Genomic DNA, 14,886 nt, shown 5'->3' with positions numbered 1-14,886 from the left:
GCTACTGATTACACATTAACCTCTTGTGTACATGCACATACAGAGATCACTAGTCAACAGGGCAACTCCTGGTCAACGAGGCCAGTGGATGGCGGGAGAAGCCAAGAATGAGAACCTCGCCAGGCGCCAACCAGTTTACGATGCAACCAGCCCGCTCTCCTGGGCTAAATCAGGATCTCACCGTAGCTTGGCGAGGAACCAATTATCATCACTTAAGCCCATTTCCATACAATTAACGGGAGCAACCCCATATCCAACGGCCTCTCGTCATTCAGCGAGATCCCCAACAAGTGTTCACACTGGCACCGATTAGTACTCATTTTGAAAAACGTGAACCTGGTGGAAGGGCTTCTGTGGGCAGCCGATGAGTTGAGTAGCCATCTTTGCTCACAGGCAAAGAGCCCAGGGGCGCTGGCATGCCACCCCAGCGCTTGGCTGGGGGTGGGGAACCCTCCGCAGGGGTGGGCTGCCATGAGAGGATGGGGGGAGGTGCTGAGGGGGGAGGGGGGTCTGCATATGACACCACCATGCCAACCTCTTGATCATCTGTACCAGTTCTGGGGGCAACCCTTGCCCCTGCCGGTCTGCCCCACCAAACACCCATAACGTCCATCGACTGCTGAGGCCTCTAGCCGTGCAGCTGAAGGCTATTGATAATAGGGAACTGACAATCATGATTAAGTGAGCACTTCACACAACCCAAGTGGATTCCCATGGGTAGGCGGGCCTTGTAGCATATGGGACTCATTACCTAGCATCCTAATCACACCTTGATGCCTGGACTGTGCCTGAAGACTGCAGGAGACAACACCACACACACAGCAGCCAACATCCGAACACCCAGGCGATGGAACGCAGTACCGGGGACTTGTCCACGGCCAGAGGGTGGATGAATGCCACAGGCGGGAAGGAATGCCTGGAGAGATGGGCCAAGGGTTCTGAGGTCAGCCTGCATTGCGGAAGAAAGTGACAGAGGCATCATACTGGTTGTGCACAAGGGTGTTTATAGTGTGACAATTCCCCACTCCGCCAATGGTGCCGCCCCCTTCACCCCTACTGCCCACTCACCCATGACCTACCCCCCATCCCCTCCCCTGGTGCTCTCAGTGATCCTCTATGTGCTTTGTCTTCTTAGCTTGACTGCTACATCTAGGTGTGTCCCCAGGATGCACATCAGAGGTGGAAGCAGCCAGCTGCTTACCACGACACATGGCCTTCGATGCCCCTGGCAGGTGTCCACTGAGGGCTCTGGGGCCGGAGGGCTCTGGCTCACTTGTCGGAGGCACATACGCAATCTCATCAGAGGGATGGAACTCTGGGGAGCTGGTGGCCACAGTCGGCACTCCATGGTATGGGTCTGGGTTGGCACTCAGAACCCCTCTTCCCAGTCGGTGCCCATAAGGGCCTCGGGTTCACATTGGGCTGAAGGGGCAGCTGGGCATCATCTGGCGCCGCAAACCCTGGTGCTTCTCCATGGTCTGTACCATTGTGTCGCCCCCGTCAGGGGGTCGGAGAATTCCGCCCCTGGTTCCTCGCACTGACTACATAATCCGTGCCCAAAGCATAAGGCATTACTTTGTCTCTTCTTACAAGATGTCCCTTGAATTGTTTAGCCAAGATCAAACACACAGTATCCCTCACCAATGATCTAAACCCCAGAGGTCTTTCAAACATAAACAATATTCCATTAGCTAGCTATATGTAAACAAGTAAATGGATCTCAAGATCTATCATCAGAACACTTTACCTGGAACACGATGATTTCCCCTCTTTTCCAACACCTTCATCACTGCTCCAGCAGCCATACTGCCTGAATGCATCTTAACCCAGGTTTTAATAATAATGATAGTAACAATCTTTATTAGTGTCACAAGTAGGCTTACATTAACACTACAATGAAGTTACTGTGAAAATCCCCGAGTCGCCATACTCCGGCACCTGTTCAGGTACACTGAGGGAGAATTTAGAATGTCAAAGTTTAGAATGTTTCCTCCCACAAGCATGTCTTTCAGGACTTGTGGGAGGAAACCGGAGCACCCGGAGGAAACCAACGCAGACACGAAAAGAACGTGCAGACTCCGCACAACAGTGTCCCAAGCCGGAAATCAATAACATTACTGTAAAAAAACAAAAAATATAAAATGTGACAATTTCTTACATTCATCACAAATGGTAATGTCCCTGAGGAACCCCAGTATATACTTCCCCCCAGGTTGAAAAACAGCCATTCACCACTATTCTGTGTTTCCTGTTGCTCAGTTAACATCACATCCATGCTACTACTGTCACTTGTATCCCAATGGCTTTAAGTTTGTTGACAAGTCTGTTACATAGCAGTTTATCAAATACTTTTTGGAAGTCCACCTACCACATTAACTGCATTACCTTCATCAACTCTCTTTGTTACCTCATTAAAAATCTCAAGCCAATTAGTTAAGCACGATTTGCTTTTAACAAATCTGTGACGGTTTTCAATAATTAATCCACATTTTGCCAAAGTGACTGTTAATTTTGTCATGGATCATTTCGAAAACATTTCTCACCACTGAGGTTGAACCACCCGGCCTGCATATGCTGGGTTTATCCTCAAACCTTTCCTTGAACAAGGGTGTAACAACTCGTAAAAGGATCTGAACACCCCATTAATGTCCCTGCCACTCCGCACCAGGTTCCCTCCTGCATCTGTGACTCCCCCTATCTCTCTCACTGCCTCCCGCTTCCGGAGCTGGTGGGCCAGCATCCGGCTTGCCTTCTCCCCGTATTAATATACCGCCCCCTGCGCCCTCCTCCACTGCGCCTCCGCCTTCCGGGTGGTCAGTGTATCGAACTGCGACGCTTCCTCAAAAGCCCCTCTTCCGGGACATCCGCATACCTCCTGTCCACCCTTACCATTTCTTCCACCAACCTCTCCCTCTCAACCCTCTCCCCCCTCTCCCTGTGTGCCCGAATAGATATCAGCTCCCCTCTAACCACCGCCTTCAGCGCTTCCCAGACCACTCCAACTTGCACCTCCCCGTTATCATTAGCTTCCAAATACCCCTCTATACCCCTACGGACCCGCCCACATACATCCTCCTCTGCCAGAAGCCCCACATCTAACCTCCATAGCGGGTGCTGATCCTTCCCCTCCCCCAGCTCCAGGTCCACCGAATGCGGAGCATGGTCAGATATGACTATCGCCGAATACTCCGTCCCCACCACTCTCAGGATTAGCGCCCTGCTGAGAACAAAAAAGTCAATCCGGGAATAAGCCTTGTGGACATGGGAGAAAAAGGAAAACTCCCTACCTCCCGGCCTCAAAAACCTCCAAGGGTCTACCCCTCCCATCTGATCCATAAACCCCCTCAGCACTGTGGCCGCCGCCAGCCTCTTGCCTGTCTTAGACTTCGAACGATCCAGAGCTGGATCCAACACAGTATTAAAATCCCCTCCCAAGATCAAGCCCCCCGTCTCCAGGTCCGGGATCTCGCTCAACATTTGCCGCATGAAACCTGCATCGTCCCAGTTGGGGGCGTACACATTAACCAGAACCACCCGCTCCCCTTGAAGCCTACCACTCACCATTACGTATGTACCACAGCTATCCACCACCACACTCGACGCAACGAACGACAAGCTCTTACCAACTAAAATCACCACCCCTCGATTCTTCACATCTCTCCCTGAGTGACACACCTGTCCAACCCAGCCTCTTCTCAGCCTCACCTGATCCGCCACCTTAAGGTGCGTCTCCTGGAGCATAGCCACGTCTGCTCCCAGCACCTTTCAAATGCGCCAAGACCCGGGACCGCTTCACCAGTCCATTCAGCCCCCTCACATTCCATGTGACCAGACAAATCTGGGGGGTCTTCCCCCTCCCTCTGCGCCGGTCAGCCAAAGCTCTCCCTTGGCTCACCAAGTGCCCGCAGGACCCCCCAGGCCCGTTCCCCACGGTGGCACACCCTCCTCCCAACCTCCCCCATCACCAGCAGTTCCCCTTCGGCCCCTGCAGCAGCAACCCGGTACCCCCCCCCTCCCCCCCAGCTGCTTAACCCCTTCCATCGTCCTTCCGTAAGTCAGCCGACTCCTGCTGACCCCGGCTGCTCCCACCATCCCAACGACACCCCCCCCCCCCCCCCCCCCCCTGATGCAACACAACCACCATTCCCCCCTCCCAGTGCCGGCCCCGCCCACTGCTCCACCAGCGTGTGAAGAAAACCCGCGCTTCCATCCCAAACCCCGCCCCCCGACCCAACACGCGGGAAAAAGATGGCCACATGACCCAGCTCCCCAACCCTCCACCAATGAAAAAACGAAAAAGCAGCCAAATAAATAAGTAACAGTCCCAAAAAGCAAAAAATCAGAAAAGCAAAAAGGCATCATCAAACACAACCAATAAAAACAAAAGGATACCAAGGAGGACAAAGCCTCCGGACTATGTACATCATTTCCCAGCCCCCCAGTCCTCAGTCCTGATAGATCCTGATCTCTGCATTCTCCCACTTGCTGCTCCTTTCTTTCTTCACCCATCTCAGCACACACTCACGGTTAACGAAGCGGTGAAAATGGACCAGCACCGCCCTAGGAGGCTCGTTCGCCCTGGGCTTCCTCAACAGCACTCGATGGCCATCCTCCAGCTTCAAGGGTCCCTGGAACGACCCCGCTCCCATTAACGAGTTCAGCATCACATCCACATAGGCCCCCAAAATCCGAACCTTCCAGCCCCTCCGGGAGGCCCAGAATCCACAGGTTCTTCCGACGGGAGCGGTTCTCCATCTCCTCCATCCTCGCCAGCCACTTCTTGTGGAGTGCCTCGTGCCGTAGCTCTTGGATCTCTACACCCTGAGCCGTCTGAGTCGCCATGAGCTTGTCCAGCGAGGCCTTAAACGGTTCCAGGATCTCAGCCTTCAGCTCTCTGAAGCAGCGCTGAAGCAGCTCCTGCTGCTCCTGCGTCCACTGCTGCCACGCTGCAGGTTTCCCGCCCACCGCCATCTTGTTTTTCCTGCCTCGCACCTTTCTCTGCTCCAAAGCCGATTTTTGACCGCTTCGCTCCTGGTTCAGTCCATCCACCGGCAGATAAGCGTAGTGGATGTGTTCCCACACAGGGAAGAGTCCAACCAGCACCGCTACAGGCTTCCAAGACTGATCCATCTCTACATGCCTATCCCATTGTGTAAAGTCAACACCACCAAAAAAGTGAATTCGGCAATACTGTTTTTTCAGCTCACAACCTCCATGATGAATACTCATTGGACTTTGATTCTGGAACCCACGTGACCCAATATTTACTTTTGCTGTGGACTCAACACTGTAAATCCTTCTATTCTCTATCCCTCCCTTTACTTTGAGTATGAAGGTGACATTGCGACCCTCTTACCATGTTAATGCAAATAAACTGACCCTTTGAGTTCAGCCTATCTAGAGTTTACTGCGAGCTTATTAATAGAAAATCCGATTGCACCAAGAGGAAAAGAAATCAAAACAACTTTATGTTTACAGATGGCTGGTGGGGGGAGAAATTAGCACTGTTTAAATTAACCCCCGTCCTGTCTATAACAAGGTGCATTTCTGTGAAGGCCTTTATCCGGTTGTTCTTCAGTGATTTGAAAATAGAAGAAAAATCAGGGGCAGGATTCTCCGAACCCCCGCCGGGTCGCAGAATCGCTGGTTCCGTGTTCCTGGTTCGTATCTATGGGTGACTGTATTGGGTCTATGGGTGGGTGTGGTAACTCCAGGAACCCGGGACCCGTCTGGGCGGCAGATGGTTGCTGGGTCCGGCCTGCCCCCCGATGGCCCGGCCCCTCGGCTGCTCCTACCTCCACCTGCTGTACCGGTACGGCTGTGTTGTGCGCACCAGACAGAGTACTAGAAGCCTCATCGTTAAAGTGCCCAACCGAGGTGAGTGTCTCTGCGATGGTGGAGGGTGTTGGAGATAGCAGTGGCGTTGTGTCATGATCATCGTCCAACCCAGAATCCATGGTCCCCTGGGATGGCGGTTCCTGTCCATCTGTCCACTATGTTTCAGTGTCCTATGTGTCGGTGTCATGTGTGTCAGTGTCCCGGGTAGGGCTGTCCTGGGTAGTGGTGTCCTGGGTAATGGTGTCCTGGGTAATGGTGTCCTGGGTAATGGTGTCCTGGGTAATGGTGTCCTGGGAAGGGCTGTTCTGGGTAGGGGTGTCCTGGGTAATGGTGTCCTGGGTAGTGGTGTCCTGGGTAGGGGTGTCCTGGGTAGGGGTGTCCTGGGTAGGGGTGTCCTGGGTAGGGGTGTCCAGGATAGGGCTGTCCTGGGTGGGGCTGTTCTGGGTAGGGGTGTCCTGGGTAATGGTGTCCTGGGTAGGGGTGTCCTGGGTAATGGTGTCCTGGGTAATGGTGTCCTGGGTAATGGCGTCCTGGGTAGGGGTGTTCTGGATAGGGGTGTCCTGGGTAATGGTGTCCTGGGTAGGGGTGTTCTGGGTAGGGGTGTCCTGGGTAATGGTGTCCTGGGTAGGGGTGTCCAGGATAGGGCTGTCCTGGGTAGGGCTGTCCTGGGTAGGGGTGTCCTGGGTAATGGTGTCCTGGGTAGGGGTGTCCTGGGTAGGTTTGTCCTGGGTAGGGCTGTCCTGGGTAGGGGTGTACTGGGTAGGGCTGTCCTGGGTAGGGCTGTCCTGGGAAGGGCTGTCCTGGGTAGGGCTGTCCTGGGTAGGGGTGTCCTGGGTAATGGTGTCCTGGGTAGGGCTGTCCTGGGAAGGGCTGTCCTGGGTAGGGCTGTCCTGGGTAGGGGTGTCCTGGGTAGGGGTGTCCTGGGTAGGGCTGTCCTAGGTAGGGGTGTCCTGGGTAGGGGTGTCCTGGGTAGAGCTGTCCTGGGTAGGGGTGTCCTGGGTAGGGCTGTTCTGGGTAGGGCTGTCCTGGGTAGGGCTGTTCTGGATAGGGCTGTCCTGGGTAATGGTGTCCTGGGTAGGGGTGTCCTGGGTAATGGTGTCCTGGGTAATGGTGTCCTGGGTAGGGGTGTCCAGGATAGGGCTGTCCTGGGTAGGGGTGTCCTGGGTAATGGTGTCCTGGGTAGCGGTGTCCTGGGTAGGGATGTCCTGGGTAGGGCTGTCCTGGGTAGGGGTGTCCTGGGTAGGGCTGTTCTGGGTAGGGCTGTCCTGGGTAGGGGTGTCCTGGGTAGGGCTGTCCTGGGTAGGGCTGTCCTGGGTAGGGCTGTCCTGGGTAGGGGTGTCCAGGGTAGGGCTGTTCTGGGTCGGGCTGTCCTGGGCAGGGCTGTCCTGGGTAGGGCTGTCCTGGGTAGGGGTGTCCTGGGTAGGGCTGTCCTGGGTAGGGTGTCCAGGGTAATGGTGTCCTGGGTAGGGCTGTCCTGGGTAGGGCTGTCCTGGGTAGGGGTGTCCAGGGTAGGGGTGTCCTGGGTAGGGCTGTCCTGGGTAGGGGTGTCCAGGGTAATGGTGTCCTGGGTAGGGGTCTCCTGGGTAGGGCTCTCCTGGGTAAGGCTGTCCTGGGTAGGGCTGTCCTGGGTAGGGCTGCCCTGGGTAGGGCTGTCCTGGGTAGGGCTGTCCTGGGTAGGGCTGCCCTGGGTAGGGGTCTCCTGGGTAGGGCTGTCCTGGGTAGGGGTGTCCAGGGTAATGGTGTCCTGGGTAGGGGTCTCCTGGGTAGGGCTGTCCTGGGTAAGGCTGTCCTGGGTAGGGGTGTCCTGGGTAGGGCTGTCCTGGGTAGGGCTGTCCTGGGTAGGGGTGTCCTGGGTAGGGCTGTCCTGGGTAGGGCTGTCCTGGGTAGGGCTGTCCTGGGTAGGGCTGTCCTGGGTAAGGCTGTCCTGGGTAGGGCTGTCCTGGGTAGGGCTGTCCTGGGTAGGGCTGCCCTGGGTAGGGGTCTCCTGGGTAGGGGTGTCCTGGGTAGGGCTGTCCTGGGTAGAGGTGTTCTGGGTAGGGCTGTCCTGGGTAGGGCTGTCCTGGGTAGGGCTGTCCTGGGTAGTGGCGTCCTGGGTAGTGGTGTCCTGGGTAGTGGTGTCCTGGGTAGGGCTGTCCTGGGTAGTGGTGTCCTGGGAAGGGCTGTCCTGGGTAGGGCTGTCCTGTGTAGGGGTGTCCTGGGTAGGGCTGTCCTGGGTAGTGGTGTCCTGGGAAGGGCAGTCCTGGGTAGGGCTGTCCTGGGTAGGGGTGTCCTGGGTAGGGCTGTCCTGGGTAGTGTTGTCCTGGGAAGGGCTGTCTTGGGTAGGGCTGTCCTGGGTAGGGCTGTCCTGGGTAGGGGTGTCCTGTGTTGGGGTGTCCTGGGTAGGGGTCTCCTGGGTAGGGCTGTCCTGGGTATGGGTCTCCTGGGAAGGGCTGTCCTGGGTAGGGGTGTCCTGGCTCAGCTGCGACGGGGGCCTGTGGCTGCCCCCCTCGTCGCTGGGTGTCGCACACCTGTATCGCCGCACTCGCACGATGCGGGGGCGTCGTCTCTGTGTTGCTCCGGGCCTGTCCCTGTCTCATGGCCGCCCTGGGGCATCGTGTGTGTGTCGCCTGTCCAAGAGGCCGGGTCTCTCCCTGTCTCGTGGCCGCCCTGGGGCATCCTGGGGGCGGTCGGCATCCGCGGGGACGGGTGCCTCGACGTTTGGTCCTGCAATACACAATACAGCAGCATGGTTAGACATGCGGGTGGTGATCAGGGGATATGGGGAGGGGGGATATGGGGGAGGGGGATATGGGGAGGGGGGATATGAAGGAGGGGAGATATGGAGATATGGGGGATATGGGGAGGGGGGATATGGGGGAGGGGGATATGGGAGGGGGGATATGGGGGAGGGGGATATGGGAGGGGGGATATGAAGGAGGGGAGATATGGAGATATGGGGGATATGGGGAGGGGGGATATGGGGGAGGGGGACGGGCCGTGGGGGCTCACTTGGTGTTGCGCCCTCGACCTCTACATCAGCAACCTCCCTCGCTCCGCCTGCCAGTTCCAGGGCCCTCTCCTCATGAACGGTGAGTGGTCTCTCATCAGCTGGGTCCCCGCCGGTCCTCTCACGCTCCCTGTTGTTGTGTGCGCGCTTCTCCTGTGGGGGGCGGGCGGGTGGGTGGCAGGGATAAAGGGCAACAGTGTTAGGCAGGGATATACATGCAGGCCAGCGGTTGTGCGTATATTGGCATAGGTACGCAGCTCATTAGGATTAAGGTTAGTTGCACCTGAAGGGGTGCTGGCACATCAGTGGGGGAGGGCTACTCACCCTGGCAGCTCTGACAAGGTCATTCCCTTCTTGTGGCACTGGGCGCCTGTCCTTGGTGTCACAGCAACAGTGCTGACGGCCTCTGCCATCTCCCTCCACAGGCACCGGCTGAGGCGTGGGGCAGCCCTGCGGCCGTGTCCGACGTACAAGGCCTCCCCCCTCTGCTCTACTGTGTTCAGGAGCGCCTCGATGTCGCGCTCCTGGAACCTCGGAGATGCGCGGTGGGTGGCCACCTTGTCGAGTCTCCAGGGGAGGGGGGTCATCTTTAGTGCTGTGACGCTGCGCGTCCGCGACGGGTGACGCCGTCGCGAATGCCGTCACGCCGCTACTAGCCCATTCAGGGCCGGAGAATTTGTGCCGTTTGGGGGGGCCCGACGCCCGAGTGATCCACACCGTTTCTGGCGCCGGGTTCTGGCGATCGCGCCGATTATGGGAGATTCCTGCCCCAGGTTGATTAGTTCCAAAAATCCAATTTTTTTAATATACTGTGCGTCTTGTTTCTCCAATGCATTGGATACAAATCAAGGAAAATCACACAAATATGTAAGCATACTACATTGTCATTTTCATTGGAATGATCTATGTTATAAACTAAATTTCAACATTGCAGAATGAAATCCTTTGATTCATGTCAATACAGAAGAAGTTATTAATGCAATTACAGTGTTATGGGCCAGGGTTTAGAGAACCCCAAAGTGTATCATGGAGTTCACCTGACCCACAACTTTTAATAGATTGTGGTATGGGGAGCACATGGCCCACTCTACAGGTGTGGTACAGCAGAAATGGAAAAGTATTTTTTAAAGCAAAACAATGTTTATTCTATGAACTCAAGTTAACCTTTTTAAAACAAACAGTGAACATCTTAGCACCATCAATTCAAATACAACCCCCAAAGAATACAACACTAAGTAATCCTTAATAGCTTCCCAAACAACATCCAGAAGACTTACAAAAAACATAACCTTTAACAGAAGCACATCAGGTTAAAGTCACTACTGAAAACATGTATAATTCTGAATTCAACAAATGAACAAGAGATAGTCTTTTCCTGGCAGAGAGAACAGCAGTACAGCAGCTTTGTCTGACTTCAGCTCCAACACTGAAAACGAAACTAAAACACACCCTGCAGCAAACAGCCTAAAATGAAAGTAAAACGCTGACAGACAGCCCAGCTCCACCCACTCTCTGACATCACTGATAAACACCCATTTCTTAAAAGTACATTTCTTAAATACCCATTTCTTAAAGGTACTCTCACATGACAACAGTCTAACACATTTGGGTAGCAGTACAAATTCCCTTGCATACAAAAACATGGGGCTAAATTTTACGGGGCAAACATATGTTGGCCATCAGCCGAAGGCAGCCCGGCAGCTGGTGGGTTAAAAATGGTGAGAGTGGAATTCTTCTCCCCATACCTGCCTAATTCCTCCTCCCCAAGTAGGAGGCAATCCCCCACCCTTAATAAGTGCCCATCAATCTGATTGGCCAGCAGCTCCATCAGTCCCAGCAGCACCAGAGTTCCGTAGCGGGTGCTGCCGGGACTTTGAGGAGGAGCAGGAACAGGAAGGCTGCTGGAGCTCGGTAAGTTCCAGGCTTTTACGACGGGAAGTATCCAGGGAGGAGGGAGATGCAAGTGGAGGGTCAGGTCTTGGAAGGCAGATGGAGAGGAATGAATGGCGGTTTCCCCTAATGTACACAGGGCACGCCCCTGAATGGTACCCCCACCCCCCACACCCAAACTAATTTGAACAAATTATCCCAATAAAACCTACCAAAATGAAATGAAATGAAATGAAAATCGCTTATTGTCACGAGTAGGCTTCAATGAAGTTACTGTGAAAAGCCCCTAGTCGCCACATTCCGGCGCCTGTCCGGGGAGGCTGGTACGGGAAACTTTTCTCATTTAATGGAAACACCTCCCAAGTTCATGTTTGGTTTTTTTGCTGTCATCATACGCATCAGTGGGCGGCACGTGGCACAGTGGTTAGCACTTCAGCCTACGGCGCTGAGGACCCGGGTTCCTCCCGTCCCTGGGTCACTGTCCATGTGGAGTTTGCACATTCTCCTCATGTCTGCGTGGGTTTCGCCCCCCACAACCCAAAGATGTGTAGGGTAGGTGGATTGGCCATACTAAATTACCCTTTAATTGGAAAAAATAATTGGGTACTCTAAATATTTTTTAAATCATACGCATCAGAATGGTTTATTGGTCATCCCCAATCAAAATTACATCATAAAGCACAAAATCCAATCACAACCACTGTTGAAATGAAATGTAAAATAATAGTACCTCCTGAGAAGAAACTCCCCTGTAACCAAAGTCATGTAATCTGAATTCCAGAGTGTCCAGGCTGCCTGATGTATTGTGTAAGAACAGAGCTAGAATCTTCTTAAATTCCCTGGATATGGTCGCAACAGTAATAGGATACCAGGCCTGTACCAGAATGGTCTGTTGAGAGAAGGCATAGATTCATTATCGCTAGATTATTACTAGGGAAAGATGGAATACAGTCTATTCAGCTCATTTTAATCACAGATTCTCAAAGCAGAGCTTCGTTACTTGTTTCAGGGTCAGTGCCGGTTTTAATTTTCCAACATTTCTGAGATTCTGGGAAATTCCATTAGATTGGAAAATAACAAATGTAGCTCCTACATTCAAAAAGAGAGGGAGACAGTATGCAAGAAACTGCAGGCCAGTTAGCTTAACATCTGTCATAGAAGCTATTAGAAAAGGCACTGTAGCACGGCCGAGTCAACATGGTATTGTTTGATCATGTTTAACCAATTTATTGAAGCTCTTTAAAGTAATGACAGGTGCTGTGGATAAAGGGCAATGGATGGATGTACTGCATTTAGATTTCCAGAAGGCATTTGATGAGGTGCCACATCAAAGGGTATTGCAGAAAATAAAAGCTCATGTTGTAGGTGTAACATATTGACATAGAACAATACAGCGCAGTACAGGCCCACGATGTTGCACCGACATGGGAAGTCAAAAACTAAAGGCCATCTAACCTACACTATGCCATTATCATCCATATGCTTATCCAATAAACTTTTAAATGCCCTCAATGTTGGCGAGTTCACTACTGTTGCAGGTAGGGCATTCCACGGCCTCACCACTCTTTGCGTAAAAAACCTACCTCTGACCTCTGTCCTATATCTATTACCCCTCAATTTAAGGCTATGTCCCCTCGTGCTAGCCACCTCCATCCGCGGGAGAAGGCTCTCACTGTCCACCCTATCTAACCCTCTGATCATTTTGTATGCCTCTATTAAGTCACCTCTTAACCTTCTTCTCTCTAACGAAAACAACCTCAAGTCCATCAGCCTTTCCTCATAAGATTTTCCCTCCATACCAGGCAACATCCTGGTAAATCTCCTCTGCACCTGTTCCAAAGCTTCCACGTCCTTCCTATAATGAGGCGACCAGAACTGTACGCAATACTCCAAATGTGGCCGTACCAGAGTTTTGTACAGCTGCAACATGACCTCATGGCTCCGGAACTCAATCCCTCTACCAATAAAGGCCAACACACCATAGGCCTTCTTCACAACCCTATCAACCTGGGTGGCAACTTTCAGGGATCTATGTACATGGACACCGAGACCCCTCTGCTCATCCACACTACCAAGAATTTTACCATTAGCCAAATAGTCCGCATTCCTGTTATTCTTTCCAAAGTGAATCACCTCACACTTCTCTACATTAAACTCCATTTGCCACCTCTCAGCCCAACTCTGCAGCTTATCTATGTCCCTCTGTAACCTGCAACATCCTTCCACACTGTCTACAACTCCACCGACTTTAGTGTCGTCTGCAAATTTACTCACCCAACCTTCTGTGCCCTCCTCTAGGTCATTTATAAAAATGACAAACAGCAACGGCTCCAGAACAGATCCTTGTGGTACGCCACTCGTAACTGAACTCCATTCTGAACATTTGCCATCAACCACCACCCTCTGTCTTCTTTCAACTAGCCAATTTCTGATCCACATCTCTAAATCACCCTCAATCCCCAGCCTCCGTATTTTCTGCAATAGCCGACCGTGGGGAACCTTATCAAACGCTTTACTGAAATCCATATACACCACATCAACTGCTCTACCCTCGTCTACCTGTTCAGTCATCTTCTCAAAGAACTCGATAAGGTTTGTGAGGCATGACCTACCCTTCACAAAACCATGCTGACTATCCCTAATCATATTATTCCTATCTAGATGATTATAAATCGTATCTCTTATAATCCTCTCCAAGACTTTACCCACAACAGACGTGAGGCTCACCGGCCTATAGTTACCGGGGTTATTTCTACTCCCCTTCTTGAACAAAGGGACCACATTTGTTATCCTCCAGTCCTCTGGCACTATTCCTGTAGCCAATGATGACCTAAAAATCAAAGCCAAAGGCTCAGCAATCTCTTCCCTGGCTTCCCAGAGAATCCTAGGATAAATCCCATCAGGCCCCAGGGACTTATCTATTTTCACCTTGTCCAGAATTGCCAACACTTCTTCCCTACGCACCTCAATGCCATCTAGTCTAATAGCCTGGGTCTCAGCATTCTCCTCCACAACATTATCTTTTTCCTGAGTGAATACTGACGAAAAGTATTCATTTAGTATCTCGCTTATCTCCTCAGCCTCCACACACAACTTCCCACCACTGTCCTTGACTGGCCCTACTCTTACCCTAGTCATTCTTTTATTCCTGACATACCTATAGAAAGCTTTTGGGCTTTCCTTGATCCTACCTGCCAAAGACTTCTCATGTCCCCTCCTTGCTCGTCTTAGCTCTCTCTTTAGATCCTTCCTCGCTTCCTTGTAACTATCAAGCGCCCCAACTGAAACTTCACGCCTCATCTTCACATAGGCCTCCTTCTTCCTCTTAACAAGAGATTCCACTTCTTTGGTAAACCACGGTTCCCTCGCTCTACCCCTTCCTCCCTGCCTGACTGGTACGTACTTATCAAGAACACGCAATAGCTGTTCCTTGAACAAGCTCCACATGATTGACATTGGGAGAAAAGTGGCTGGCGAACAGGAAACAGAGAGCAGGCATAAATGGGTATCTTTCTCCTTGGCAAGATGTAACAAGTGGTGTGCCACAGGGATCAGTGTTGGGGCCTCAATTTCGTACAATTTATATAAATGACTTGAATGAAGGGAGCAAACGTATGGTTGCTAAATATGCTGATAACACAAAGATAGGTAGGATAGTGAGATATGTGAAGATGACAGATTGAAGAGGACAGAAAGCGGCTATTAAGGGATATAAATAGGTTAAGTGATCGGGCAAAGATCTGGCAAATGAAGAATGATGTGGTAAAGTGTAAAATTGCCCACTTTGGCAGGAACAAAAAACATTATCGAAATGGTGGGAGATTGCAGAGCTCTGAGATGCAGAGGGATCTGCGTGCCGTCGGCGTGAATCATAAAAGGTTAGTGGGCATGTACAGCTAGTTATAGAATGTTACCATTCATTGCAAGAGTAATTTCATACAAAAGTAGGGAGGTTGTGCTTCAGTTATATAGGACATTGGTGAGACCACATCTGGAGTATTGCCTACAATATTAGTCTCTTTAGTTAAGGGGCTGGTTTAGCACAGTGGGCTAAATAGTTGGCTTGTAATGCAGAACAATGCCAACAGCGCGGGTTCAATTCCCGTACCGGCCTCCCCGAACAGGCGCCGGAATGTGGCGACTCGGGGATTTTCACAGTAACTTCATTGAAG

General features: G+C 52.2%; 1 protein-coding gene across 1 annotated transcript in view; it reads right to left on the bottom strand.

Annotated features, from left to right (window-relative positions):
• The window catches only part of nampt2 (nicotinamide phosphoribosyltransferase 2), a 69,593-nt gene that overhangs the window by 43,254 nt on the left and 11,453 nt on the right, over nt 1–14,886 (bottom strand). The window contains exon 5 of the mRNA XM_038810563.1: nt 11,445–11,603. Coding sequence (XP_038666491.1) covers nt 11,445–11,603 — 159 coding nt within the window. The remainder of the gene's footprint in view (nt 1–11,444; nt 11,604–14,886) is intronic.

The sequence above is a fragment of the Scyliorhinus canicula genome, chromosome 11, assembly GCF_902713615.1.
Source record: "Scyliorhinus canicula chromosome 11, sScyCan1.1, whole genome shotgun sequence".
NCBI lineage: Eukaryota > Metazoa > Chordata > Chondrichthyes > Carcharhiniformes > Scyliorhinidae > Scyliorhinus > Scyliorhinus canicula.
The sequence above is the reverse complement of the archived record's forward strand: the minus strand, read 5'-3'. Positions and strand labels throughout refer to the sequence as shown.